This window comes from Camellia sinensis, chromosome 3 (assembly GCF_055761805.1).
Source record: "Camellia sinensis isolate YWXY chromosome 3, ASM5576180v1, whole genome shotgun sequence".
NCBI classification, from domain to species: Eukaryota; Viridiplantae; Streptophyta; class Magnoliopsida; order Ericales; family Theaceae; genus Camellia; species Camellia sinensis.
Genome location: NC_138963.1, coordinates 39,716,998 through 39,742,240, shown reverse-complemented (window position 1 = coordinate 39,742,240; position 25,243 = coordinate 39,716,998). Strand labels below are relative to the sequence as shown.

At 31.6% G+C, this 25,243-nt stretch overlaps 2 protein-coding genes across 11 annotated transcripts in view; one reads left to right on the top strand and one right to left on the bottom strand.

The window, feature by feature from the left end:
• Nucleotides 1–289: 289 nt before the first annotated feature.
• LOC114285200 (uncharacterized) lies at nt 290–8,288 on the top strand. Of its 8 annotated transcripts, none has more exons than XM_082919558.1 (10): nt 389–557; nt 2,249–2,439; nt 2,955–3,130; nt 3,740–3,823; nt 4,988–5,055; nt 5,160–5,261; nt 5,385–5,540; nt 6,441–6,563; nt 7,849–7,978; nt 8,058–8,288. In XM_082919558.1, the coding sequence occupies exons 2-10, from the start codon at nt 2,330–2,332 to the stop codon at nt 8,165–8,167; spliced, it is 1,059 nt and encodes a 352-aa protein (XP_082775684.1). In that variant the 5' UTR covers nt 389–557; nt 2,249–2,329; the 3' UTR covers nt 8,168–8,288. The 8 variants fall into 8 exon arrangements, with proteins under 8 accessions (XP_082775686.1, XP_082775684.1, XP_082775681.1 ...); XM_082919555.1 differs by having other exon boundaries at nt 3,740–3,831; nt 4,993–5,055; XM_082919559.1 differs by having other exon boundaries at nt 2,249–2,443; nt 3,740–3,831; nt 4,993–5,055.
• Nucleotides 8,289–11,995: 3,707 nt separating this feature from the next.
• LOC114296506 (BTB/POZ domain-containing protein At1g03010) overlaps nt 11,996–25,243 on the bottom strand; it is a 34,713-nt gene continuing 21,465 nt past the window's right edge. For all 3 annotated transcript variants that reach the window (XM_082919547.1, XM_082919548.1, XM_082919549.1), the window contains 4 exons: nt 15,655–15,757; nt 14,410–14,476; nt 12,846–14,033; nt 11,996–12,680 (listed from right to left, as the gene is read on the bottom strand). In XM_082919547.1, coding sequence (XP_082775673.1) covers nt 12,138–12,680; nt 12,846–14,033; nt 14,410–14,476; nt 15,655–15,757 — 1,901 coding nt within the window. In that variant the 3' untranslated portion in view covers nt 11,996–12,137. The remainder of the gene's footprint in view (nt 12,681–12,845; nt 14,034–14,409; nt 14,477–15,654; nt 15,758–25,243) is intronic.

The window sequence follows — 25,243 nt, the reverse complement described above, 5'->3', positions numbered from 1 at the left end:
ATATGAATAATGTTTGGGATTCCCCACCACTTTTGACAGTGACGTGGACTAGTCATGTGTTTATATATATACATATATATCAATAATGATTTAGACTACTAAAAAATATACCACTAATAACACTAATGCATTGGAAATGATAAAATAAAAAGAAAAACAGAAACAAGGCATAGAAAGTGGACGGAACCCACTGCCACATCATTAGTGCTCCTTCTAGTGTTCTATTTCTAGTGCTCTCAAGCATTTTATATATATATATATATATTTTTTCCTCTTTTTTCCATGGACCAATTACAAATTAGTGGGAGTTGTGAGGGTGGTGATTTATGGGCCTGAATCATTATTGTATATATATACCAGGTTACATTATCAAACTAATTGTACACACACACACACACAATCAATTCTCATTAAACCTAATTGACACCCGCAATCCATCTCATTTCATTAATCGTCTGCTGCTTTTCGTCTTCCCGATCGGCGCCACTAGCCTTGCTGCCACTGTGCCACCGCCGCCGCCGCTCTTCGCTCGTCCCCGGCGCTGCTCTTCGCTGGTGGTACGTAGCTCTCTCTTTCTCTCTCTTTGCTCTTTCTCTTTGTTCTTCCCATGCCTGTATTTAGTGTTATTCAGCTTGGATTATGAAATTGCGATATTGAGATTGAGATTTTAGGGTTTATTTTAATTTCTTTGGGTGTGGTTTTCGTTTTTCTCTGTATTTGTTTTCTTCTGGTTAGCCATCCTACATCAAATGTAATGTCAGATTTTTATTCATGATCCAAGTGGTAACACTATGATTGTGCCCAACAAATCCTCACCTTTGTGTCCGGAACTAGTGCCATAAGTGGTTTTGTGGACCTAATATTGGGGCAAACCACGGTAGGGACAATTGGTAAAATCGAGGAAGATGAAGATGATACACCTTACTCTGTTGTTACTGCTCTTAACTTGAGAAGCTATAAGGCAAGCAACAAACATTTTTAAAATTTACCTATTAGTGTTCCTTAGTTGCTTGGCATTTTCTTTAAAATTGTTGCAATGGTGTTCCTTACATGTTCCCATTTTGATTTATAATTGGTTTCCTTTTCTTTCTTTTGGGTTTCTGATTGAACCTACAGCATAAGAATGCTGGACAGAAAGAAGCAGCAAGTAATAGCAGTGAGGAGGCTATAGTATATGTTAGGTCAGATGATGAATTTTTTTTTTCATCAGGTACCAGTTTATTGCTACACGGAACTTGTACCCTGTCCACAATCAATTTCCTGATTAGTTTTATGGATCCATTTCAGCTCAGTTCGTGGTCCTTTAGGTTCCCGTTGCACACTCAGCGGCTTGCATCTCATGAGGAAAGTAGTAGTGATCTCAACGATTTGAATTATATTTTTTTATAAACCGTCAATCCACCCGAACCGCTAAGTTAAAACCGTCATTATTTGCCAACCGAACTGCTGGTTTTTTATAAGAAAAATGGCAATTTTTAATGACACTTTTATCAATCCACCACCCGCTGTACGATTTCTATTTTTCTCCTGAACCGCACCGATCCGCACTACGTACACCCGACCCGTATGTGAAATGGAAATGGGAACAAGAACGGAAACATGGTACGCCACATGCTCTAAAATGTGATACGATAGGGGCAGACTTGTATGTATTACACTTAAGAATTTAAGGCACTTTTAGAGTAATTTTCTTGTAACTGTTAGGCATCCAATTAAATGTAATTTTTTTTCCTTCATGTAGCAAAACATTTCTTTGAGCATTATAACCCATTTTTTATGTTTTGTCTTGTCAAAACTTAACTCGTCTTAGATTTTAGTTCATTATATTTGAAAATTTTCCTCTTAAGAAAACATTTAAGGAAATATATTAGAAAAAAAACTTGTGGAATTGTTTCGGATCACTAAATTTATCGTTTTGGAATGAAAGTATACCATGTTTTAGAACGTGCCTACCAATACGTAATTCGTTAAGGTATTAGTTTTTTTGGTAACACAAGTCTAATTACGTTTACAAAACTTTCCTTGTATAGAAACATGCTATCTTCCCACTAGGAAAAGGAGGACCTAAATCCTACTAAACAAAATATTTCTAAACTAATTATGACCCAACTATTTCCAAACAAGTATAGGACTTAGAACGATTACCTGTGCATGACATGCTCCAAATCTTAACCAGCAGGCTGAAAGTTTACGTTCTTTCTACTCCATATAAACATTGTGGTGACCTAATTATCTTCTTGGATTGCAGGTTGTTTCTTTGAGGATTTCAACTTGTAACACCTTGGTCACAGCATTGTGAAAAAACGATTTAGCGCAATCCCTGGCATGCATGTTGTCATATCTCCTCAGAGCCAGTTCCGTGATGAAGACATATTGCTTGAGTCAGAGGTTCTTTAATTCTTCATCCCCTCTGGTCTCTGTACAACTTCCATCTCAAACGTATGTAAGCCTGTTTTCCTTAATATTCAATACCATTTGAGGTTTTTTTCCAATTGGAAATTCATTATACTGTGCAACATACAACCAACTCTATTTTGGATAAAAAGACAATCACTGGCCTTGCATTTGACTCAAAATGGTTTAGCGTGTGCACAGTTTTTAAGTCTTGTAAGTTGTATATATTCTTTCATGGAAAATGTTGAAAATTAGTGTTGGTGTCATGATTTGAGATAGTTATGTGCAGTTGAAAAGTAGGAAGAACATTTTTAAGAGTAATTGTGGTAAGTGGAAGGAATTTAAATTTGATGACTTATCAGAATCTATTAGGTATTTTACTACATTCTCCTTGTCATATACCATCTCTTCTGCTTAATAGATGAACTCTCAATCCATTGGTTTTTAATATTTATCTTCTTTCATGTATTTATGAGTTGTTTTTAACATAGCCACTACTATAGTGCTTTAAAATTTTATTATATGAACTAAAACAAGAAAAATTTTCTTTTAAATTCCAGGGAAACCCATTTTTGGTACATTTTACCAAATGAAGTGAAGAATGCATCCCTTCTAAATCAATACCTGGAACTTCTATCACCGTGCGAGAGAGAAAATGTTTTCAGCATGTATGGAGAGGACCTCAAAAAAAGAGCCCTGCTAGCTCGTGCCTTGGTTCGCACTACCATAGCGAGATGTAAGGCCATTTATCATACTTATATTTGTTTCTTATTTATTTACTGAAATAAAAAACTGGTTATCAATTGGATGTTCACAACTATCTGGACCTTATAATTTGGATTTCCCAAATTTAAATACTTTTTTGGTTTGATGTCTAACCGCTGCAAAAACTTATTCCAGCCATGATGAAAACTTCACTTATTAAGTTCGTCTGGTAGTCAGACTTAGGAAAAATCTAATGGATTTGGATCTATAAACATCAATATTGGATACACTTAGATGCTGAATCACATGAGAACTAATGGATATATGAGAGAAATTTATTTTGAAGCACTGCTAAGCTACAAAGCAATTGCAAACCATTTCATTGTTTGCATACGCATAGAAATTTAGAATTTCAAAAGCCATTGGGTACTCACAAGTTACTTTAAGAACAAAATTTGTTGGGAATGTACTAATTGCTGACATCTTAGAGGCTATTCTTTCCAGATATTATTTGAAAGGACTCTCCGTACTGGATATTGCCTGCATTTGGCACTTTGCTTTTCATTCTTGTTAGATGATCAATAGGGTGGTTCTGCTAGAGAAGGTGCTTTCATTGTGGTCTCTCATATTCTGCTTACAGATGACTTTGTGATTTTCAAGGTGGCAGATCCAGTCCAATTGGACTATCTTTGGTGCATTCCCCTATGTTTTGAGGCTGTTTCAGGTTTGACGGTAAATTTGGCAAAATTAGTTTTGATTTCAGTTGTAAAAGTCCATAATGTCAAGGTTGTAATATTGGTGCATTTACAAGTTACAGTTGCATACCTGGATTACATTGGAATCTTCGTTTATGTCTAAGGTTGTGGGGAATGGGGTAACGATCCCCTTCTACATCGAAAATTTGTACGGGTGATCGTGGGTACATTACTAGTAATAATGAATTTCAATGACATCCTTTCCCTTTTGGGTGAGTTCCCAAGGTTGTTCTGTGTGGTATCAGAGTCGACTCATGTGCACGACTATGTTGACTTGGAAACCATGCCTAAAAGGATAGGGAATATACTTCTGTGTGTTGGTGGCTCTGGCCACTAGGGAATAGTTGTTACTTATGGTATTAGAGCAGCCAACCCGTGCACGACTGTGGGGGGTTCACATATCTGAAGTTTGCATGGGTGATCTTGGTATATAAGTAGGAACAATGAACTCAAATGACATCACTTTGGCTAGCCCTTTTGGATGAGTTCCTGTAGTTGTTACTGATGGGGTTGTGGAGCAGCATTAGAGGAGATGTGGGGAAGCAAAGATAGAAGGCCAGGTTCCTAGTTTTTTTGTGCTTAATGTGGCTTGAGACCACAAAGTAGCACTTTTCAAAGTATAAAGCCTATGTTTAGGCTCAAAAGTAACTTTTTGGCCATTTTGGATAGTTGAATTTCATGGAAGGTCAAACTAACCTGGATTGTATTATAGATTTTGCCGACCTCTTGTAAGAATCTCTAGGTCTTTTTGCCTTTGAGCATATAGGCCTCTTTTGTTGAGTTTTGAGAGTGATGTAGGATATCATAGTTGAACCTTTTTGTATATAGCAACATCCCTTTTGATGTTTCTTTTAATACAATTTGCCTCACTTATAAAAAAATTAAAAAAAAATTAAAAAAAAAAATTGGGGAAAAAAAAAAGAGAGAGAGAGAGAGAGAGAGGGGCAGTCTCTGCTTGTGTGACAGTCTGTTGTTAAATGAACCAGCATATTACATTTGAACTACTAGATGGGATTCTTTTGCTTGATTCTTTCCTTCCTATTTTGAGAATTATTGTTGTGATCCATCAATGATGTAGATAGATATTGTATAGCAGCTGGTGTTAACTTGAGCAAAATACATTTTCATACTAGATCAGATCAATTCTCAAGTTAATCCGAGATCCTTGAAGTTTAGGAAGAACATCCATGGGAAGCCTGAGGTTTGCTTTTCTTACTGAGAGTGGCTATGCAATTTCTTATCCATTGGCTCATAAACTTTATGTTTTTAAAGGTAAATATGTTTTCTTATAGAATATGATGATAGGTAGAGTGGCAACAAAGTGATGATTGGCACCCACCACCATTGCATTTCAACCTTTCCCATACTTCTTCTTTGATAGCCTGTGGGGTTACTATGGATTCTCAAGTCAGTACTATGATTCCCTCTTGTCTACTTTGGTTCTCCTTGAATTTTTTGCTTTCTTGTTTTTCTCCACTGCTGTTGTTTAAAGTAACTTTAAATGGATGTGATTCACCCTTCTTATCATAGATTGGTATTGATGTGGAAGAAAAGCAGCGGACAATAAGGAATGATATCTTGTCTTTTGCTAGGCGGTACTTTTCACACCATGAAATGGATTTCTTAGCTGTTATTTCAGACCCTGAAGTTCAGCGCCAGGAGTTCATAAAGTTATGGACACTAAAGGTTAGCTATGTTTCTTTAATAGTTAGTTTTAGGTGTACTGTTGGCAATAAAAAATTAAATTGTTTTTTCAACATATATTTAAATTTAAATCAAATCAAATTTTAGCCAAGAAAATATTTTTGTGATACGGTTTGCTAAAATACATAGAAAGCCTCAGAACTAAGTGTCATTTCATTTATATGGACAAGATTATAGCACCATATTATATGTTTGATTTGGTTAGGAAGTAAAACAATCTAACCCCTATTAGAACTCTACCAAATTACGACAGTTTATATTTGAATATTTAGCAGAAGTTTCTTTTGAAGGAATAGGATGCAAGCACTGAAAAATCAATAATAACGAGATGCTAGTCCAAAATATGCTCAAAAAGGATTTATTTTTTCAAATTTATGAGGTGAAATTCAGATGCTTCTACTGTCAATGATGCAGGTAAATTTTTAAGGATCTGTATTCGTGCAGTTTTGTCCTTCTTTATTTCATTTCCTTGAAAAAAAAAATGTTGACAAATGATTATGTTGGTTTTAAAGACTGTTAATATCGCAGCTTGGCATGTTCTGCAAAGAGTTTTGCATGTCGTCTTTAACCTATGCCTGTGTCTAGAAGCCTTGTTTTGATATTTGGTGGGAATTGATTTTTTATGTATTTAGAGGAAGGTTCTTAAGACCTGTATTTTCAACAAAAATAAGCTTCTGCAAATCTAAATTCAATTTTTGGGAACATGAATCTTAAATCCTCTTTGGGTTGCGCTTACGCATGCATTTCAAAAACATGTAGGGGAGCTTTTGGTCATTTGATGTACCCTGAGTGATATCAAGTCTAAGAGGGTTTGTCATGGTTGATCTATTAAAGTGAATATTAATTTTTGCCTTCCTTGGATTGTGTCTATTTAACTTTCAGGAGGCATATGTCAAAGCTTTGGGAAGGGGCTTTTCAGGTGCACCTTTCAGTACCTTTACTATCCGGTGTAGGGCTGCTGCTACTGGAGGAAGCTTTCATCTATCTCAGAATTCAAACTCTGAGGTATGATTTATGATTATTCCGTTAATGATTTAAATGGCTGTTCTGAAATTAGACTGATTTGACTAGAATTGAAAACTTGAGGAATGAAATAGATAAAATTAAAACTTGGCATCCGTGGTATTTTGGTCTACACAATGCTCAACTCACAAATTCATTTTTCTCTAGGTTTTTAGCTTTCATAAAGATATTTCTGCTTTAATGTGCCGTGCAAATTTACCCAATTTGCTGCACTGAACATTTAACGTTTACTTCTTGATCCAAATATGCAAATTCTAACATTTTATTTTTGTTTATATTTTTGAAAATTTTAAAAACTGTGAACAAAAATTCGTTTGATATCTATTTTCATTTCCAAAAACTTACAAGCAGTTCACAAAATTTTTTAAATTTAGGTAACAACAAAGTTGGTTTCATGTGTTTAGGGAAAAAAAAAAAAAATTCATTCATTCCTCCTCCTTCCATCCCTTCTGGCCACAATTCACCACTGATCACCACCTCCAGCCACCTTCAGCCACCACATCCTACAGCCAGCCACCTATGAAGCATAGACACCTCTCCGGAGGTCGCGCATAGGTGTCCAACACGTGTCGGACACGGATATGCGCCGGACATGCTTTGGACACGTGTCGGACACACTGGAAAGAGTTGAATACGTTGGAACGCTTTGGACATGCTGAGGACACATTGAGACACGTAAGGGACACGTTGAGGACACATTGGGACACGTAAGGGACATGCTGAGGACATGCTAGGGACACTCTAGGAACACGTTGAGTGTTTTTTTTTGTCACAAAAAAATTATAATTTTTTTACTAAAATAGTATACCTAAGGTTGATATATTTGGTAAAATTAAATATTTGACATAAAATACATATTAAATATTTCAAAATATATGTTTTTAAACGTGTCCCGAACGTGTCTTGTCCTGCATTTCTTGAAAATTTACGTGTCTATGTGTTCGTGTCTATATCTGTTTCTTAGCCAACCACCATCTTCGACCACACAAATCACCTCCGGTCACTTCCCTTGACCGGCAACCTTCTCTAGCCATTGCCAACCACCTCCCACCGATGGAAACATGGTGTCCAAAAACTATCCCCCACCACCATCTATGACTATAGACAATCAGCTCCCACTGGCCACCCTTCTCATTTGTTTTCAAAGCAAGTTTTTAAAACATGTGAACACTAAACATGTTTGGTGCTTTTATTTTTACCAAAAAGAAACTGTAAATATTACCAAACGGCACTTTATTGTTTACTAATTTCTAAACTATGCTGTCAGGCATCTGAAATAGTTGTTGATTCTTTTGATGACCCCGCCAACTTAACAAGCAATTGCCAATTCGCCCTCTTTGAGTTGGCCGGTTCTCATTATGCTGCTATTTGCAAGGAAAATAATAGTCTTGCTGGAGGTGAGAAGTTGTCTTTATAAGAATTAAACAATGTGAAATTACATAAATACTAAAAATTGTATTCCCATGACATACGTAGGCAAAGGTTGCAGGCCAATGAAGTTGACTGTGTGGAAGACGATTCCATTTGTTGAAGATAAATGTGTTTCTGGGACCGATGCAGTTATTAGGATTGGTGGCTTGACTTGAATGTGCCATTTTTTAAATTATGAGACATTGTGATAGATGCTTTGGTCGAAATGAAAGGATTATTAAAAAAATATATCATTGTATAGGAAAATGTTGTTAAAAAAGCTCTGTTTGTATCGCATATGGTGGTAGAATTTATCATTTTGGCTATGAAAATTAAACTCGAAGATGGTGGGAATACCCTAGATTAATCTCTCATGTGAAACTAGACTTTTCACTGGAGGTGTTTGGGAATAGCTAATAAAGACAAAATATGTTGAAATAATTAATAAAATCAAATGTTATATTTAAATTATAATTATTTTACTTTTTCTGTTATAATTATCAAATCAATTACTAAAAAAAAAATTAATTGATTAACTTTTTAAGCATAACTTTTCTAGCTGAGTTAAAATAGTTAAAAAGTTTAAAAATTAACTAAAATAGTCAATCGAGGCCACTATAACGTGTTATATCTATTGGTGTTTAAAATTTGTACTTACTTAAATGCTACTTTGATTGATCTTGTTGATAACTTGAGTTATTTAAGGGAGGTGGGTTTGGCTTTAAGGGTTGGAGCTAATGGAACAAGCATAACCTTGTTAATTATAATTTAACTTTACTAATAAATTAATATCTTGTGATCCAAAAATTAAAATTATTTTTATCTTTGATAAAACTTGTCTTTTAAAAAAAGGGTAAATTATAAATACATTCTTTGAGATTTGTTTAAAATAGGAATTATTTTCTGTAGTTTGAAAAATTACAAATATTTCTCTGTTAGAATTTTTTATTTAACAAAATTAATTGAAAAAGTGAAATTTCTAACTGTTCATCTATACAATAATAAAATTATATGAATTATTAATTGAAATAAAATTTTAACATTATTAAAATTTGTAAATTAACTTGATCATTTATTAATAAAAGAATCTATTTGTTATGAAATTAGAAATTTTAGGAGGCATAATGTAATTTCTAAAACTATAGGGGGTAATTTATAATTTAAGTAAACTTTAGGGGTTGTGTTTGTAATTTACCCTTAAAAAAATTATGCATTTTAGTAACATCTTTCAAGACAAGTATAAAATCAACATGGCTATGGCTTTTCTCTAGTCCATTATCGAACAGGAGAGGCGTTGTTGGGCTTTGTGGATTTATTTTTGAGTCTCGTTTCAATAATCTGAACCGTGCACATTTTAGGGTTCAAGTACATCATCATTGTAAAAAATCAAGTTGATCGGATAACGACACATGTGTTTAGATCAATGTTGAATGAAAAAGATAGACAGTAAAAAAATAAACGGTTCATACAAAATTGTTCGAACACGTGATTTTTGTTATCTGATCGATTTGATTTTTACAGAAATGATGTACTCAACAAAATCTAAAATATAAACAATTTGAATTATCGAAATAGTATCCAAAATTGAATCCATTGGACTAGATTGGACAGTGCAGTTTGATTACAGAGAGGAGAGAATCCAATCCCAATGAACATAGTGATACATCATCCTATTTTATACTTCTACAACACCCTATTTCTCTTACAATTATATTAGGATAAATTACAAATACATCCCTTAAAATTTTATTAAAATACGAATCGTCCCTTGTGATTTTGAAAATTACATTCCACCCCCTGAGATTCCTAATTTCATAACAAATTACGCCTTTTATTAATAAATAATTAAGTCAAATAACAGTTTTTAATGATGTTAAAAATATGTTTCAATTAATAATTTAAGTAATTTTATTATTGTATAGGAGAGCAATTATGAATTTTATTTTTTCAGTTAATTCTATTAAATAAAAAATTCTAATAAGGGGATATTTATAATTTTTCAAACCATAAGAACTAATCTGTATTTTAAGCAAATTTTGAGGGTATATTTGTAATTTATCCTTATTTATTATTGGTTGTGGAATAGGGATGGCAATGGATAACCTAACCTGTGGGTATCCATGAAGACTCAACCTAAAAACATGGGTTTTCCCCTTTTTTTTCTTATCCATTGGGTAGGGTAAGTGATATTCACAGGGATGGGTTGGGGATAGGTACTCACTAATTTCTCCATATATATATATATATATATATATATATTTTTAAGGATTCACAACCAAAACTAAATATATATTCAATCTTTTTTCTTTTATTTATTTATTTATTTTTTCAGGTTCACAACCAACTTTTTTTTTTTTTAGATCCACAACCAAAGCTAAATATACACCCAATCTTTTTTTTATTATTTTCTTTTTTTATTTTTAAGGTTCACAACCATTTTTTTTTTAATTTTTAAAATTCACAACCAAAGCTAAATATACATTCAATATTTTTTCTTTTGGTTTTTTTTTTAATTTTTAAGGTTCACAACAAAAGCTAAATATCATTCAATCTTTTTTCTTTTGTTTTTTTTTTTAATTTTTAAGATTCACAACAAAAGCTAAATATACATTCAATCTTTTTTATTTTTAGAGGTTTTGCCTATTTGACTATTTTAGTAAACTATTTTAGTTTTTGCATTTAAGAAGATGGGTTGGATTTTTTGTTAGATTGATGTATTGAAAAATGTGTTTGAAATAATGTAGAGATAATAAATGGCCAAAATGTCCCTATGTGTATTATCGTTGTTGTTGTGAGTTTCTCAAAAATTAAAAAGGCAAAAGCGTCATTTTACCTTTGTCCGTTACAGCTGTGTATCATGTGGGAAGTCAGCAACAATACTTTTTGAATTTTTTTCTTGAAGAGGCTAAAGTGATCTATAAATTTCATTTCCAAACGCTGCCATAATTAAATGCATAAATCACTTTTATCTTTATCATTTTGTAATTATTTTTTACTTTTGATTTTTTTGATATTCTCCACACAAAAAAAAAAAAAAAAAAAAAGTGAGGTCTTAAAATTGTTTCAGTCAATTTTTTTTTCTTTTATCAATAATTTAGTTTTTAAATAAAAAATAAAAAATTAGAAAGAGAGAACATGAGTGGAACGAGGCCGGTAGAGGTGGAAGAATAAGAGAGAGAGAGAGAGACTACATTAGCAGGCGTCATGCGTATTTTGACCTTTTTTGATATTTGAATTTAAAAAAAAAATAAACACATTAATAAATTATTTAGCTTTTGTTGTCAACCTTAAAACAAAATAAAAAAAAATAAAAAAAATAAGTTGTTAACATTAAATATATTAAAAAAGAAAAAAAAAAGATTGAAGGTATATTTAACTAAAACCTTGAAAAAAAAAAAAAAAAAAAAAAAAGTTGTTAACATTAAATATATTAAAAAAGAAAGAAAAAAGATTGAAGGTATATTTAGCTAAAACCTTAAAAAAAAGAAAAAAAAAAAAAAAAGAAAAAAAGAAAAGTTAACATTAAATATATTAAAAAAGAAAGAAAAAAGATTGAAGGTATATTTAGCTTTTGTTGTGAACCTTAAAATAAAAAAATAAAAAATAATAAAAATAAAAATTGTTAACATTAAATATATTAAAAAAGAAAGAAAAAAAATTGAAGGTATATTTAACTTTTGTTGTGAACCTTAAAAAAAAATAAAAATAAAATAAAAGTGATTGTTAACATTAAATATAAAAAATAAAAATAAAATAAAAATGGGGATTAAAGTGGATTGGAGAAAATCCAAACCCATTAAGAAATGGGGAGAGTGGTACCCATGGAAAATAGGAAAAATTTATTATAGGGAAATGGAGATGGAGAATTAATATCCACCCCATTAACCCCCATTGCCATCCCTAAATGCCTCACTTGGTCGATCAATGCTTCCTGCAACATTTTCCTCCCAAGTGTTGCCATTAATCAAATTCCTAACCTTTAGAATAAAAATTACGAAGTTTGATTTGAGTGCTTTCTTTCAAAGACCCCATTAGATAAAACGGGAGAAAAAGTGCAAAGAATAAATCTCACTGAACAGAACACCGCATAATTCGCAATAACATTGAAAGTGTTTTCTTTCTTGTACGCACATGTTTGATCATGAATCAAGATACAGAATGACGCCTTCGCTTCTGAAACAAAATCCGAGTTTCTGAATTAGCCTTACCACCTATCGTCTTCATATCTTTAATCCGAAACAGGGCATTTAGCTTGCTCAACTTCTTCGTAAATGACCTGAATAACTTGTTAGCAGGATGTGATTTCACACTAAGCTCCTGTTTCATCGAAACATGGTCTTTTTCCAAGTCAGTCAGTCTCATCCTCATTCTTGCAACTTCCAGCTTGAGTTCCCTGTTCTCTCTTCTCACCGACGCGTAGTTGTCTATTGGTGAGATGCATCCACTTCCTGCTCCGCTACCTGAACGTTGAGGGAATTGGCCATTGACAGAGCCAAAGAACAACTGATTGTGACTGCCATTCATTGCGTTTCGAAGCCTGATTTGCTCAAAGTATAACACTTGGACTGCCATCTGCACTGGCAGCCTTTCATTCTGTGCTGCATGACTGCAGGCTTCTTGAGATAGTTTCTGGCAATTGATGGTTTTGCAAAGTCTATAACGCTCTGAGTCCTTCATGTTCGGATGAACCTGCCAGTGGAAGCACACACAAAACACAACAGTGTTTAAAGCCTTGACAAATCCAGACACAAAAATATAGAAATGATATGGGTCTTTCCATCTGTGGGTAAGGCTGCAAACAAGCCGAGTTTTGGCATTTGCAGCTCTATTTGTCAGAGAGAAAGGGTTGCTCACCTTGAGAAAGATATCCACAGCTCTGTATAATCCATCATTCACTATACGGGCATGGTCTGGGAGTAATTCTGCCAATGCTACGAACTTCAATGGCGTCAAGTTTGAATCGAGTGCAACTTCTGCAAGACAATTGTCCAACAGTTTCGACGCATTCAGGATTGAGCTCTGCTTGGGAGATCCAGGGCTGTCAAAGTCGTATACCATTTCACTTTCATCCCTCAAGTGATTATCCTCATCATCATCCTCATCCAAGTTCAAGAAAATGGAGAAAATCCTCAGGATTGAATCTGTATCATACATTGGGCTGTGATTGTTTCCATGAGAATTTGCAGGAATGAGTAGGTCCTCAAGAATTGCTTGATCCAATTGCAAACCAATCCTCCTCTCTAAATCAGATCTGTATGGAGTAGATGCTGATGCCGCTATTGCAGACTTCAACAATCTAGAAAGAAATGCCATGGGAACAGCACTCTTTCTTGACTGTGTTGGCAATAAACCGATTATAGCTTCGATGATGGCTCTTTGTTTCTTCTGCAATTCCAAGTCCAAGAAACCCCCTTTAACCAATTGTGGATCCCTAACCGCAACGAGTCCCTGAAGAGAATTGTGGGCATAATTTATCAAAATCCTGATGATTATATCCTGTTTCAGACCCTTACTTTTTACTGCATATAGAACGCGCTGGAAGAAGTCAAGATTAAGCACGGTGAGTGATTTTCCCCACCAATCTGAGGGTGTTTCTGTTTCGGGTTTTGAAGGAAAGTTGTGCTCTAGCTTGGACAAGCCAGATGTGAGTTGCTCTTTACATGCATTACTTGCAATGGCATTGATAATCCTGTTGACAAGGTTGATATCTTCCGCTATGGGTAGGAGTGATTCGCAGCGGTGAAGAACTGATATCGAGTTTGATGTGTTTGGAAGTATGTTCTCCTTCAGATATGCTTCAGTTTGCGTTTCTAGGTTTTTCTCAGCAAAATCTTCTGTCATTTCCAGGAAATGAGCCGCACAACGTAGCATCGCAACGTTTGATAGAGTAATTTCGGTGTTTACTCCGTAACAGAACTTTGCAGCTAGCTCAAATGCCTCTGGTCCACCCGGTACAGCTGACAGATTTATACGCGACACTATTGAATCTTTTGCTTCCAACAACAGTTTTCGTATTCTTCCACTCCGAGAAACTAGAGGGAACTGCAAAAGAATCCTGATCATATTATAAAAGTTCCTTTTCATATTTTTCATTTACTTTCTTCTAACATTGTCGTGGTTATTATTTTGTGTTAGCTTTTTTTAATAAGATTTCACTCTCATCTACTTTTTTTTATGTAAAATTTTACCTCGGTTCCTCCATTACAAACCATAATGTTCAAGCAAAATTTTCTTATTTTGTTCCAGCCAAAATATTGCTGAATTTTCAAATTCACAAGTTGAAAATTGTTTGATTCCTCAAAAAACTGACGTGGGATACTTGGATTAAATCTTGATTTTAAAAGGATTTTATGGCACTTTAAGCTATTGATTTACACAAAAGGTGAAATTTCTCATTATTGCAGTACATTTGCCTTACCTTGTGAAGCGCAAAACTTGCTGTTCCAACTTCAATTGTAAGATCGCTGGAAACATCAGATATCGGCCTGCAAGATACAAGACATGCCAAAATTAGCATCATAGAGACAGGTAAAATCAAGAATGAAGAAAGAAAACGGCGCATACATAATTGTTAGTTAAAAATCTTGGTTTCTTCTTTACATCTTCATCACCATGTTGAGCCTATGATAACAATTTGTTCCAAAGGGGTTTCAATTCATATACAGTGATCCATTTGGATCCTACGTTCGACATGGAGGACCCCAGTTGAAAGCAAAAGCTCAATTATAAAAAAGGAGTGGGACTTCACAAGCAGTACTTTTAGCAGATAAGGCCAAATTTAACCCAATGGTTCTGAAAACTGCAATGAAGATTGCAAGGCTGGTTGCATTCAGGAAACAATTTGATTTGGCTGTTTCGCTTACTTTCATGGGTATGCTGGGACCCTTCATTTCAATCAGAAAACGTGTCTGTTTGCAAATTTTTAGTCTATTTCACGTAAAAAATGTCATACTCAAGCATCTATTATATGACTCCTTCGTACGCTTGAGGGCCTCTGGATAGGGGTGAGATGCGAAAATATTGACAGACGGATACTAAAACCAGATCAGAGCATTAATGGGTGTGTGTTGAAATAAGGGCATTTAACATCACGGCCTCGTGGGGGTGCGTTTTAAGCACAAGAGATTTGTTGACACATATTCGACAAGTTGTATTCAATCTTGAAAACTAGGTGTGATTTTGCTACCTTCTGTAAAATTTGGGGGATTGGACATGATGAAGATTGCTTACAGTTATGAAATGAATTCAGTAACCTATTTTACGATACTAAAAAGTCATTTCAAATTTAAAGTTTTTTTTTTTTTTTTTCCCTTTTCAGTAGTGAAAGTGGAAAAAACAACTTTTGGGCTGAATGAATAATATAAGTTGAAGAAGATGCTTGGTGGAATCTCTGCTTTCTTGCACAAGACCAAATCAAGCTTTAATTCTGTAAAATTTTCAACTACTTAATTCTATTCAACCTCAAATTTTCCAAAAGTATAGAGTATAAACCAGACCCAACCCATCACAGATTTTCAAAAAAAAATAAATCAAGATTCATGTTAAAATGCAGAATTAGAGGCTGTAAAAACCAGATTTTATCATACTTGGTTTGAAACTACCTAATTTTTGTGAAACATAGTACTAGTTTAGTGTGTGGAACAGAGAAGGAGAAGAAGCTTACCATTCAGTGACATGCCTTGTACTCGAACTCGACCGAAAAGACCTCTTCCCTGCGATGCTGGGCTTCAATTCACCAACAATCACAACTCCCAGCTCTTCAGAACCTGACAAAATTCAGCCTTTAGCCACTCTTTACCAAACTTAACAGAATTGACTCTTTCAAGATCCCCAAACTGTGAACTCCTTTGCTCTGCTGCCACTTTGATGAAGAACCCTTCTCTCTCTCTCTCTCTCTCATGTGGGAAAGAAAGAGAAAGCTGAAGTGAGGAGAAAGGCACATGAACCCACGCAGGATTAAAGGGTAGAGAGATATACTTTTAATGAGTACATATAATTTGATTAAGATAAGGTCAAGAAAATGAAGCCATGGTGGCACTTTTTGGTGAAACGTGTCGCGGGTAGTGTCCTTTTTCACAATGTTTTTTTTGTTTTTGTTTTTTTTTTTTTTTGAGAAAAGAGGAGAGAGATCGCAGGATTTCTGAAGGGTTGCAAGGCTTTTGGGGCCTGTAATGATAGCTGAGTGAAAGCTACCCGCATAAAAAGATTGGTTTTTAAAAAACTCTATATTATGTGTAAAGTTAATTAAAGTGGATACAAGAAGATAAAAACTCAGTTTGATTAAGAAATTAAAATAGATACAAAAAGAATAAAACATACTTTTAATCATGCTCTCAGCTTTTGACCCACTCCCTTCGCTCAAACAAAAGCCAAAAAAGTAAACAAACAGCTTTTAAACATCTTCCCAAAGAACCCCATAACAAATAATAAAGAAGAAAAGAGAGCTTTTTATGAATCTTAAACCTATAGGAAGATGTGTATATATATAACTCCAAGTCAGAAAGAAAAGGCAAGAATATTATGAAATGGCTAGTTTATAAATTCCTTAAAAAGAAATTCCTTATTAATTCCCTATAAATTCCTTAAAACAAATTCCTTAAATTGTAATTCCTTAATCATAGTTGATTTTAAAAGGAAATGAATCAACTAAAAATCAAGCAGAAAAAAAAGAGAAAAAAAAATATATATATATATATATATATGGACTTCACACATATGGCCCAAAGTTTACACAGTCACCCCACATTCTTGGCCTATACTCAATAACGAAGGTCTACATATAAAAGGTGTAAGAAATTAATAAGAAATCAATGTGGCACAAGGAGCAAAATGAAAAAAAAAAAAAAAAATTTGGGGCATTTTTTTGATATCATTTTATTTCAATTTTAACTCGAACCATAAAATTTCTATTTTATTAATATGCCTTGTTACGTCAAAAAAAACACAAGATTATTGCAGACAAACTACGAAAAAAAATCCAACTTTTTGATTGGTGAATTAGTGACATTATTTATTATAATTGCCTAATATATAAAATATTGATATTTAACCAATCAATCATCTAGGACAAGGGAATGGACTATTTTCAAGTGTAGCTATAAAACATAAACCCGTAAATCATGTATCATCACTAGGGTATCATAAAATCAAAATGGACAGTTTTGGATCATTATCAATACATACCTAATCTGGTTAATGTGTAAATATTTGGGTAAGACTAAATTATGGCCATCAAAAACAGTCAAAGAAAAGTTTATTTTAAGCCCAAAGATAGGCCATTTACATATGTGTGCACGCATCGTTTAACCAAAGGTCAATTTCATTTTCTCTCCACTAAATTATTTTAACTTTGATTTTTAATTTTTATTATTACTATTTTTTTAAACTTTTGGTTCTCAAGCTATATAATTCTTTTTAATTTAGACCAATAACTAATGTTTATCTCAAATTAGATAGAAAAATGTCATGCCAATATCATGTGATATCAGTTTGTGACATGTGATATCTTATTCGACTCAAACTTAAGGACAACCATAGAATTAAAATTAGTAATTTCTCACATTAACTTTTTAAGTATTACTATATTTTTTGTCACATTGATACTGAAAATATTATATATTTTTTTTCTATTACATCGTAAATTCGAGAGACGTGACAAAGACATGAAAGTTTTTGTCTAATTTTAGATCGACATTAGTTGTTGATGCAAATTGAAAATAATTACATACTTTAAAGATTAAAGTGAGGAAAAAAAATAAGGGGCAAAGAAATGAATCAACGATTTGATCAAAAAAAAATTCCTTGAATTATAAATCAATCAAAATCCCTTGAATTATGAAATGGCTAGTTAATTCCTTAATCATAGTTAATTATAAAAAGAAATGAATTTTACAAAAAATCAATGAGAAAAAGAATAGAAAAAAAAACATATATATACATATATATATGGACTTCACACATATGGCCCAAAGTTTACATAGTCTCCCTCAAATACTCAATAAAAAAGGTCTCCATATAAAAGGTGTAAGAAATTAATAAGAAATCAATGTGGAACAAAGAGCAAAATGAAAAAAAAAAGAAAAAATAGAGCCTTTTTTCCATATCATTTTCTTTCAATTTTAACTCGAACCATTAAAATTTATATTTCATTAATATGTCTTGTTATGACAGAAAAGACACAAGATTATTGCAGACAACTACGAAAAAAAATCCAACTTTTTGATTGGTGAATTAGTGACATTAGTTATTCTCATTGTCTAACATATAAAATATTGATATTTAACCAATCAATCTTCTAGGACAAGGGAATGGACTATTTTCAAGTGTAGCTATAAAACAAAAACCCATAAATCATGTATCTTCACTAGGGTATCATAAAATCAAAATAGACAGTTTTGGATCATTATTAGTACACACCTAAATTGGTTAATATTTGGGTAGGACTAATTACGGTCATCAAAAACAATCAAAGGAAGGTTCACTTTAAGCCGAAAGATAGGCCATTTACATATGTGTGCACGCATCATTTAAACAATGGTCAATTTCATTTTCTCTCCACTAAATTATTCTAACGTTGATTTTTAATTTTTATTATTACTATTTTTTTAAACTTTTGGTTCTCAAGCTATATAATTCTTTTTAATTTAGACCAATAACTAATGTTTCGCGCAAATTAGATAGAAAAATGTCATGCCAATATTATGTGATATCAGTTTGTGACATGTGATATCTTATTCGACTCAAACTTAAGGACAGCCATAGAATTAAAATTAGTAATTTCTCACATTAACCTTTTAAGTATTACTATATTTTTTGTCACATTGATACTTAAAATATTATATTTTTTTTTTCTATTACACCATAAATTCGAGAGACGTGACAAAGACATGAAAGTTTTGGTAAAATTTTAGATGGACATTAGTTGTTGATGCAAATTGAAAATAATTACATACTTTAAAGATTAACGTGAGGAAAAAAAAATAAAGGGCAAAGAATGAATCAAGGATTTGGTCAAACAAATTCCTTGAATTATAAATCACTCAAAATCCCTTGAATTATGAAATGGTTAGTTAATTTCTTAATCATAGTTAATTATACAAAGAAATGAATCTTACTAAAAATCAATGAGAAAAAAAACATATATATATATGGACTTCACACATATGGCCCAAAGTTTACATAGTCTCCCCCACATTCTTGGCCCTTACTCAATAACAAAGGTCTACATATAAAAGGTGTAAGAAATTAATAAGAAATCAATGTGGGACAAGGTGCAAAAAAAATAAATAAATTAGAGCGTTTTTTTGATATCATTTTCTTTCAATTTTAACTCGAGCCATTAAAATTTATATTTTATTAATGTCTTGTTATGACAAAAAAGACACAAGATTATTGCAGACAAACTATGAAAAAAAATCCAACATTTTGATTGGTGAAATAGTGATATTGATATCTAACCAATATATAAAATATATTGGTTAATGTGGATTATTTTCAATATAAAATAATCATCTAGAACAAGGGATAAAATAATCATTTTGGTTAGTGTCTTCTCATTGCCTAATATATAAAATATTGATATTTAACCAATCAATCATCTAGGACAATGGAATGATGATTATTTTCAAGTGTAGCTATAAAACATAAACCCGTAAATCATGTATCTTCACTAGGGTATCATAAAATCAAAATGGACAGTTTTGGATCATTACCAGTACATACCTAATCTGGTTAGTGTGTAAATATTTGGGTAGGACTAAATTATGGGCATCAAAAACAATCAAAACAAAGTTTACTTTAAGCCGAAAGATAGGCCATTTACATATGTGTGCACGCATCGTTTATCTGAGGGTTAATTTCATTTTCTCTCCCCTAAATTATTTTAACTTTGATTTTTGATTTTTATTATTACTATTTTTCTAAACTTTTGGTTCTCACGTTATGTAATTCTTTCCAATTTAGACCAATAACTAATGTTTATCTCAAATTAGATAGAAAAATGTCATGCCAATATCATGTGATATCAGTTTGTGACATGTGATATCTTATTCGACTCAAACTTAAGGACTACCATAGAATTAAAATTAGTAATGTCCAACATTAACCTTTTAAGTATTACTATATTTTTTGCCACATTGATACTTAAAATATTATATTTTTTTTCTATTACACCATAAATTTAAGAGACGTAACAAAGACATGAAAGTTTTGGAACAATATTAGATGGACATTTGTTGTTGATGCAAATTGAAAATAATTACATATTTTAAAGATTAAAGTGAGGGAAAAAAAGTAAGGGGCAAAGAAATGAATCAAGGATTTGAATAAACAAATTCCTTGAATTATAAATCAATCAAAATCCCTTGAATTATGAAATGGCTAGTTAATTCCTTAATTAAAGTTAATTATAAAATGAAATGAATCTTACAAAAAATCAATGAGGAAAAAAAGAAAAAAAACACACACATATATATATATGGACTTCACACATATGGCCCAAAGTTTACAAAGGTCTACATATAAAAGGTGTAAGAAATTAATAAGAAATCAATGTGGCACAAGGAGCAAAATGAAAAAAAAAAAAAATGAGCGCCTTTTTTTCATATCATTTTCTTTCAATTTTAACTCGAACCATTAAAATATATATTTCATTAATGTCTTCTTATGACAAAAAAGACACAAGATTATTGCAGACAAACTACGAAAACAAATCCAACTTTTTGATTGGTGAATTAGTGACATTAGTTATTCTCATTCCCTAATATATAAAATATTGATATTTAACCAATCAATCTTCTAGGACAAGGGAATGGACTATTTTCAAGTGTAGCTATAAAACATAAACCCGTAAATCATGCATCTTCACTAGGGTATCATAAAATCAAAATGGACCGTTTTGGATCATTATCAGTACATACCTAATCTGGTTAATGCGTAAATATTTGGGTAGGACTAAATTATGGGCATAAAAAACAATCAAAGAAAAGTTTACTTTAAGCTGAAAGATAGGCCATTTACATATGTGTGCAAGCATCGTTTAACCAAAGGTCAATTTCATTTCTCTCTCCTAAATTATTTTAACTAATATTTTTAATTTTTATTATTACTATTTTTTTAAACTTTTGGTTCTTAAGGTATGTAATTCTTTTTAATTTAGAACAATATCATGTGATATCAATTTGTGACATGCGATATCTTATTCGACTCAAACTTAAGGACAACCATAGAATTAAAATAAGTAATTTCTCACATTAACCTTTTAAGTATTACTATATTTTTTGTCACATTGATACTTAAAATATTATATTTTTTTTCTATTACACCATATATTCGAGAGACATGAGATAGACATGAAAGTTTTGGTACAATTTCAGATGGACATTTGTTGTAAATGCAAATTGAAAATAATTACATATTTTAAAGATTAAAGTGAGGAAACAAAAATAAGGGGCAAAGAAATGAATCAAGTATTTGAGTAAACAAATTCCTTGAATTATAAATCAATCAAAATCCGTTGAATTATGAAATGGCTAGTCAATTCCTTAATCATAGTTAATTATAAGAAGAAATTAATCTTAGAAAGAATCAATGAGAAAAAAAAAGAGAAAAAAAATGCATATATATATATATGGGCTTCACACAAATGACCCAAAGTTTACATAGTCTCGCCCACATTGTTGGCCCTTACTCAATAACAAAGGTCTACGTATAAAAGGTATAAGAAATTAATAAGAAATCAATTTGGTACAAGGAGCAAAATGAAACAATAAAAATAAAAAAACATTACAGTGTTTTTTTGATATCATTTTATTTCAATTTTAACTCGAACCATTAAAATTTATATTTTATTAATATGTCTTGTTATGACAAAAAAGACACAAGATTATTGCAGACAAACTACAAAAAAAAATCCAACTTTTTGATTGGTGAATTAGTGACATTAGTTATTCTCATTGCCTAATATATAAAATATTGATATTTAACCAATCAATCTTCTAGGACAAGGGAATGGACTATTTTCAAGTGTAGCTATAAAACATAAACCCGTAAATCATGCATCTTCACTAGGGTATCATAAAATCAAAATGGACCGTTTTGGATCATTATCAGTACATACCTAATCTGGTTAATGTGTGAATATTTGGGTAATACTAAAATATGGGCATCAAAAACAATCAAAGGAAAGTTTACTTTAAGCCGAAAGATAGGCCATTTACATGTGTGCACGCATCGTTTAACCAAAGGTCAATTTCATTTTCTCTCCACTAAATTATTTTAACTTCGATTTTTAATTTTTATTATTACTATTTTTTAAAACTTTTGGTTCTCAAGCTATATAATTCTTTTTAATTTAGACCAATAACTAATGTTTATCTCAAATTAGATAGAAAAATGTCATGCCAATATCATGTGATATCAGTTTGTGACATGTGATATCTTATTCGACTCAAACTTAAGGACAATCATAGAATTAAAATTAGTAATTTCTCGCATTAACCTTTTAAGTATTACTATATTTTTTGTCACATTGATACTTAAAATATTATATATTTTTTTTCTATTACACCGTAAATTCGAGAGACGTGACAAAGACATGAAAGTTTTTGTATAATTTTAGATCGACATTAGTTGTTGATGCAAATTGAAAATAATTACATACTTTAAAGATTAAAGTGAGGAAAAAAAAATAAGGGGCAAAGAAATGAATCAAGGATTTGATCAAAAAATTCCTAGAATTATAAATCAATCAAAATCCCTTGAATTATGAAATGGCTAGTTAATTCCTTAAATCATTACTAATTATAAAAAGAAATGATTTTACTAAAAATCAATGAGAAGAAAAAAAAAAATATATATATATATATATATATGTATGGACTTCACACATATGGCCCAAAGTTTACAGTCTCCCCTACATCTTAGTTGCACAAAGCGGGGGCAGAGGCGGGAGCGGGAGTAGGAGTGGGAGCGGGGGAGCGTGAGCCAATAGAAGTTTCTTAGGTTGGGAGCGCTTCGGGAAGCGCGTAGATATATATATATATATATATATGTATATTATGCATATATAAATAAAATTAATTCAAAAGTTTGGAGTGGCTTTATTTAAATATATTAAATTTGATGACTTACATTGCTACACAAAAATATAATAGAATCCCATTAGAAAATTCATCACTAATACAAAATATCATTAATTCTTAATCATCTAATCAAATAAAAAGACTTGACAATATATAACTTTATTCATTATATGTAAAATTAAAAAATATATATATATTATTTACCTATTTATTTTTAAATTTTATTCATTTACTTTAATATCAAATTTTATTTACAAACTAATTTTTTCTTACAAAAAAAATAATTTATTTTATGTATGTTTAAGTTGAGAAAATAAGAATATTCAAAAAAAAAATTAGAAAAAAAAAAGAAAAAAGAGGAAAGGAAAAAAAAAGGTTTTTTTTGTTAATATATATATATATATATATAATAAGGAATTAGGGACATCAAACGAATAGAACAGAGGAGAGAGAGAGAGAGACGATTGCTCAGAAAGAAGAAAGAGAGACCATCACGCAGAGTCGATGAGTTCAACACAAGCAAGAGACAAAGTCGAAAGCGAGAGAGAGACGATCGCACAGACTCATGGAGATGAACAGAAGAAGAAGAAAAATAAAGAACGAGGAAGAATAACAGATTAGGGCTTCAACAGGTCTTTCTTCACCCTTTGTCTTTCTATTTCTCTCTGTATGTCTATCTTTTAGGGTTTTTATCTCTCTGTATTCGAGTTAGGGTTTCTCTCTGCGTATTCAGCGAGTTAGGGTGTATCTCTCTGTTTTGCTTTTCTTTTCCACCAACGATCCCATCTTGGAAAGGATCATGTTTCTCTCTCTAAAGAAATGCGATTCTTACACGTTTCTTTCTAAGAAACGCGGAATCACGCTTCCTACGAAGATTCGTCACTTGGTTGCACGAATCTTGCAAATTCTTGGCCTTTACACAATAACAAAGATCTACATATAAAAAGTGAAAGAAATTAATAAGAAATTAATGTGGGACAAGGAGCAAAATGAAAAAATAATAATAATAATAATAATAATTAAAGCTTTTTTTTATATCATTTCCTTTCAATTTTAACTCGAACCATTGAAATTTATATTTTATTAATATGTCCAGTTATGACAAAAAAGACACAAGATTATTGCAGACAAATTACAAAAAAAAATCAAACTTTTTGATTGGTGAATTAGTGACATTAGTTATTCTCATTGCCTAATATATAAAATATTGATATTTAACCAATCAATCTTCTAGGACAAGGGAATGGACTATTTTCAAGTGTAGCTATAAAACATAAACCCGTAAATCATGTATCTTCACTAGGGTATAATAAAATCAAAATTGAAAATTTTGGATCATCATTAATACATACCTAAACTGGTTAATGTGTTAATATTTGGGTAGGACTAATTATGGGCATCAAAAACAATCAAAAGAAAGTTTACATTAAGCCGAAAGATAGGCCATTTACATATGTGTGTACGCATCGTTTAACCAAAGGTCAATTTCATTTTCTATCCCCTAAATTATTTTAACTTTGATTTTTAATATTTATTATTACTATTTTTCTAAACTTTTCGTTCTCCCGTTATGTAATTCTATCCAATTTAGACCAATAACTAATGTTTATCTCAAATTAGATAGAAAAATGTCATGCCAATATCATGTGATATCAATTTGTGACATGTGATATCTCATTCGACTCAAACTTAAGGACAACCATAGAATTAAAATTAGTAATTTCTCACATTAACCTTTTAAGTATTACTATATTTTTTGTCACATTAATACTTAAAATATTATATTTTTTTGTTATTACACCATAAATTCGACAGACGTGACAAAGACATGAAAGTTTCAAAATAATTTTAGATGGACATTAGCTGTTGATGCAAATTGAAAATAATTACACTCTTTAAAGATTAAAGTGAGGAAAAAAAATAAGAGGCAAAGAAACGAATCAAGGATTTGATCAAACAAATTCCTTGAATTATAAATCACTCAAAATCTCTTGACTTATGAAATAGCTAGTTAATTCCCTAATCATAGTTAATTACAAAAAGAAATGAATACTACAAAAAATCAATGAGAAAAAAAAGAGAAAAAAAACATATATATATATATATATATATGGACTTCCCACATATGGCCCAAAGTTTATATAGTCTCCCCCATATTGTTGGCCCTTACTC

Excerpts from the sequence above, each read along its gene's own strand:
- LOC114285200 (XM_082919555.1), top strand. The coding sequence starts at position 2,330 with ATGTTGTCATATCTCCTCAGAGCCAGTTCCGTGATGAAGACATATTGC. Across the intron at positions 5,262-5,384 it reads GGGTTACTATGGATTCTCAA|ATTGGTATTGATGTGGAAGA; the intron begins GTCAGTACTATG and ends TTCTTATCATAG. Across the intron at positions 6,564-7,848 it reads CTCAGAATTCAAACTCTGAG|GCATCTGAAATAGTTGTTGA; the intron begins GTATGATTTATG and ends CTATGCTGTCAG.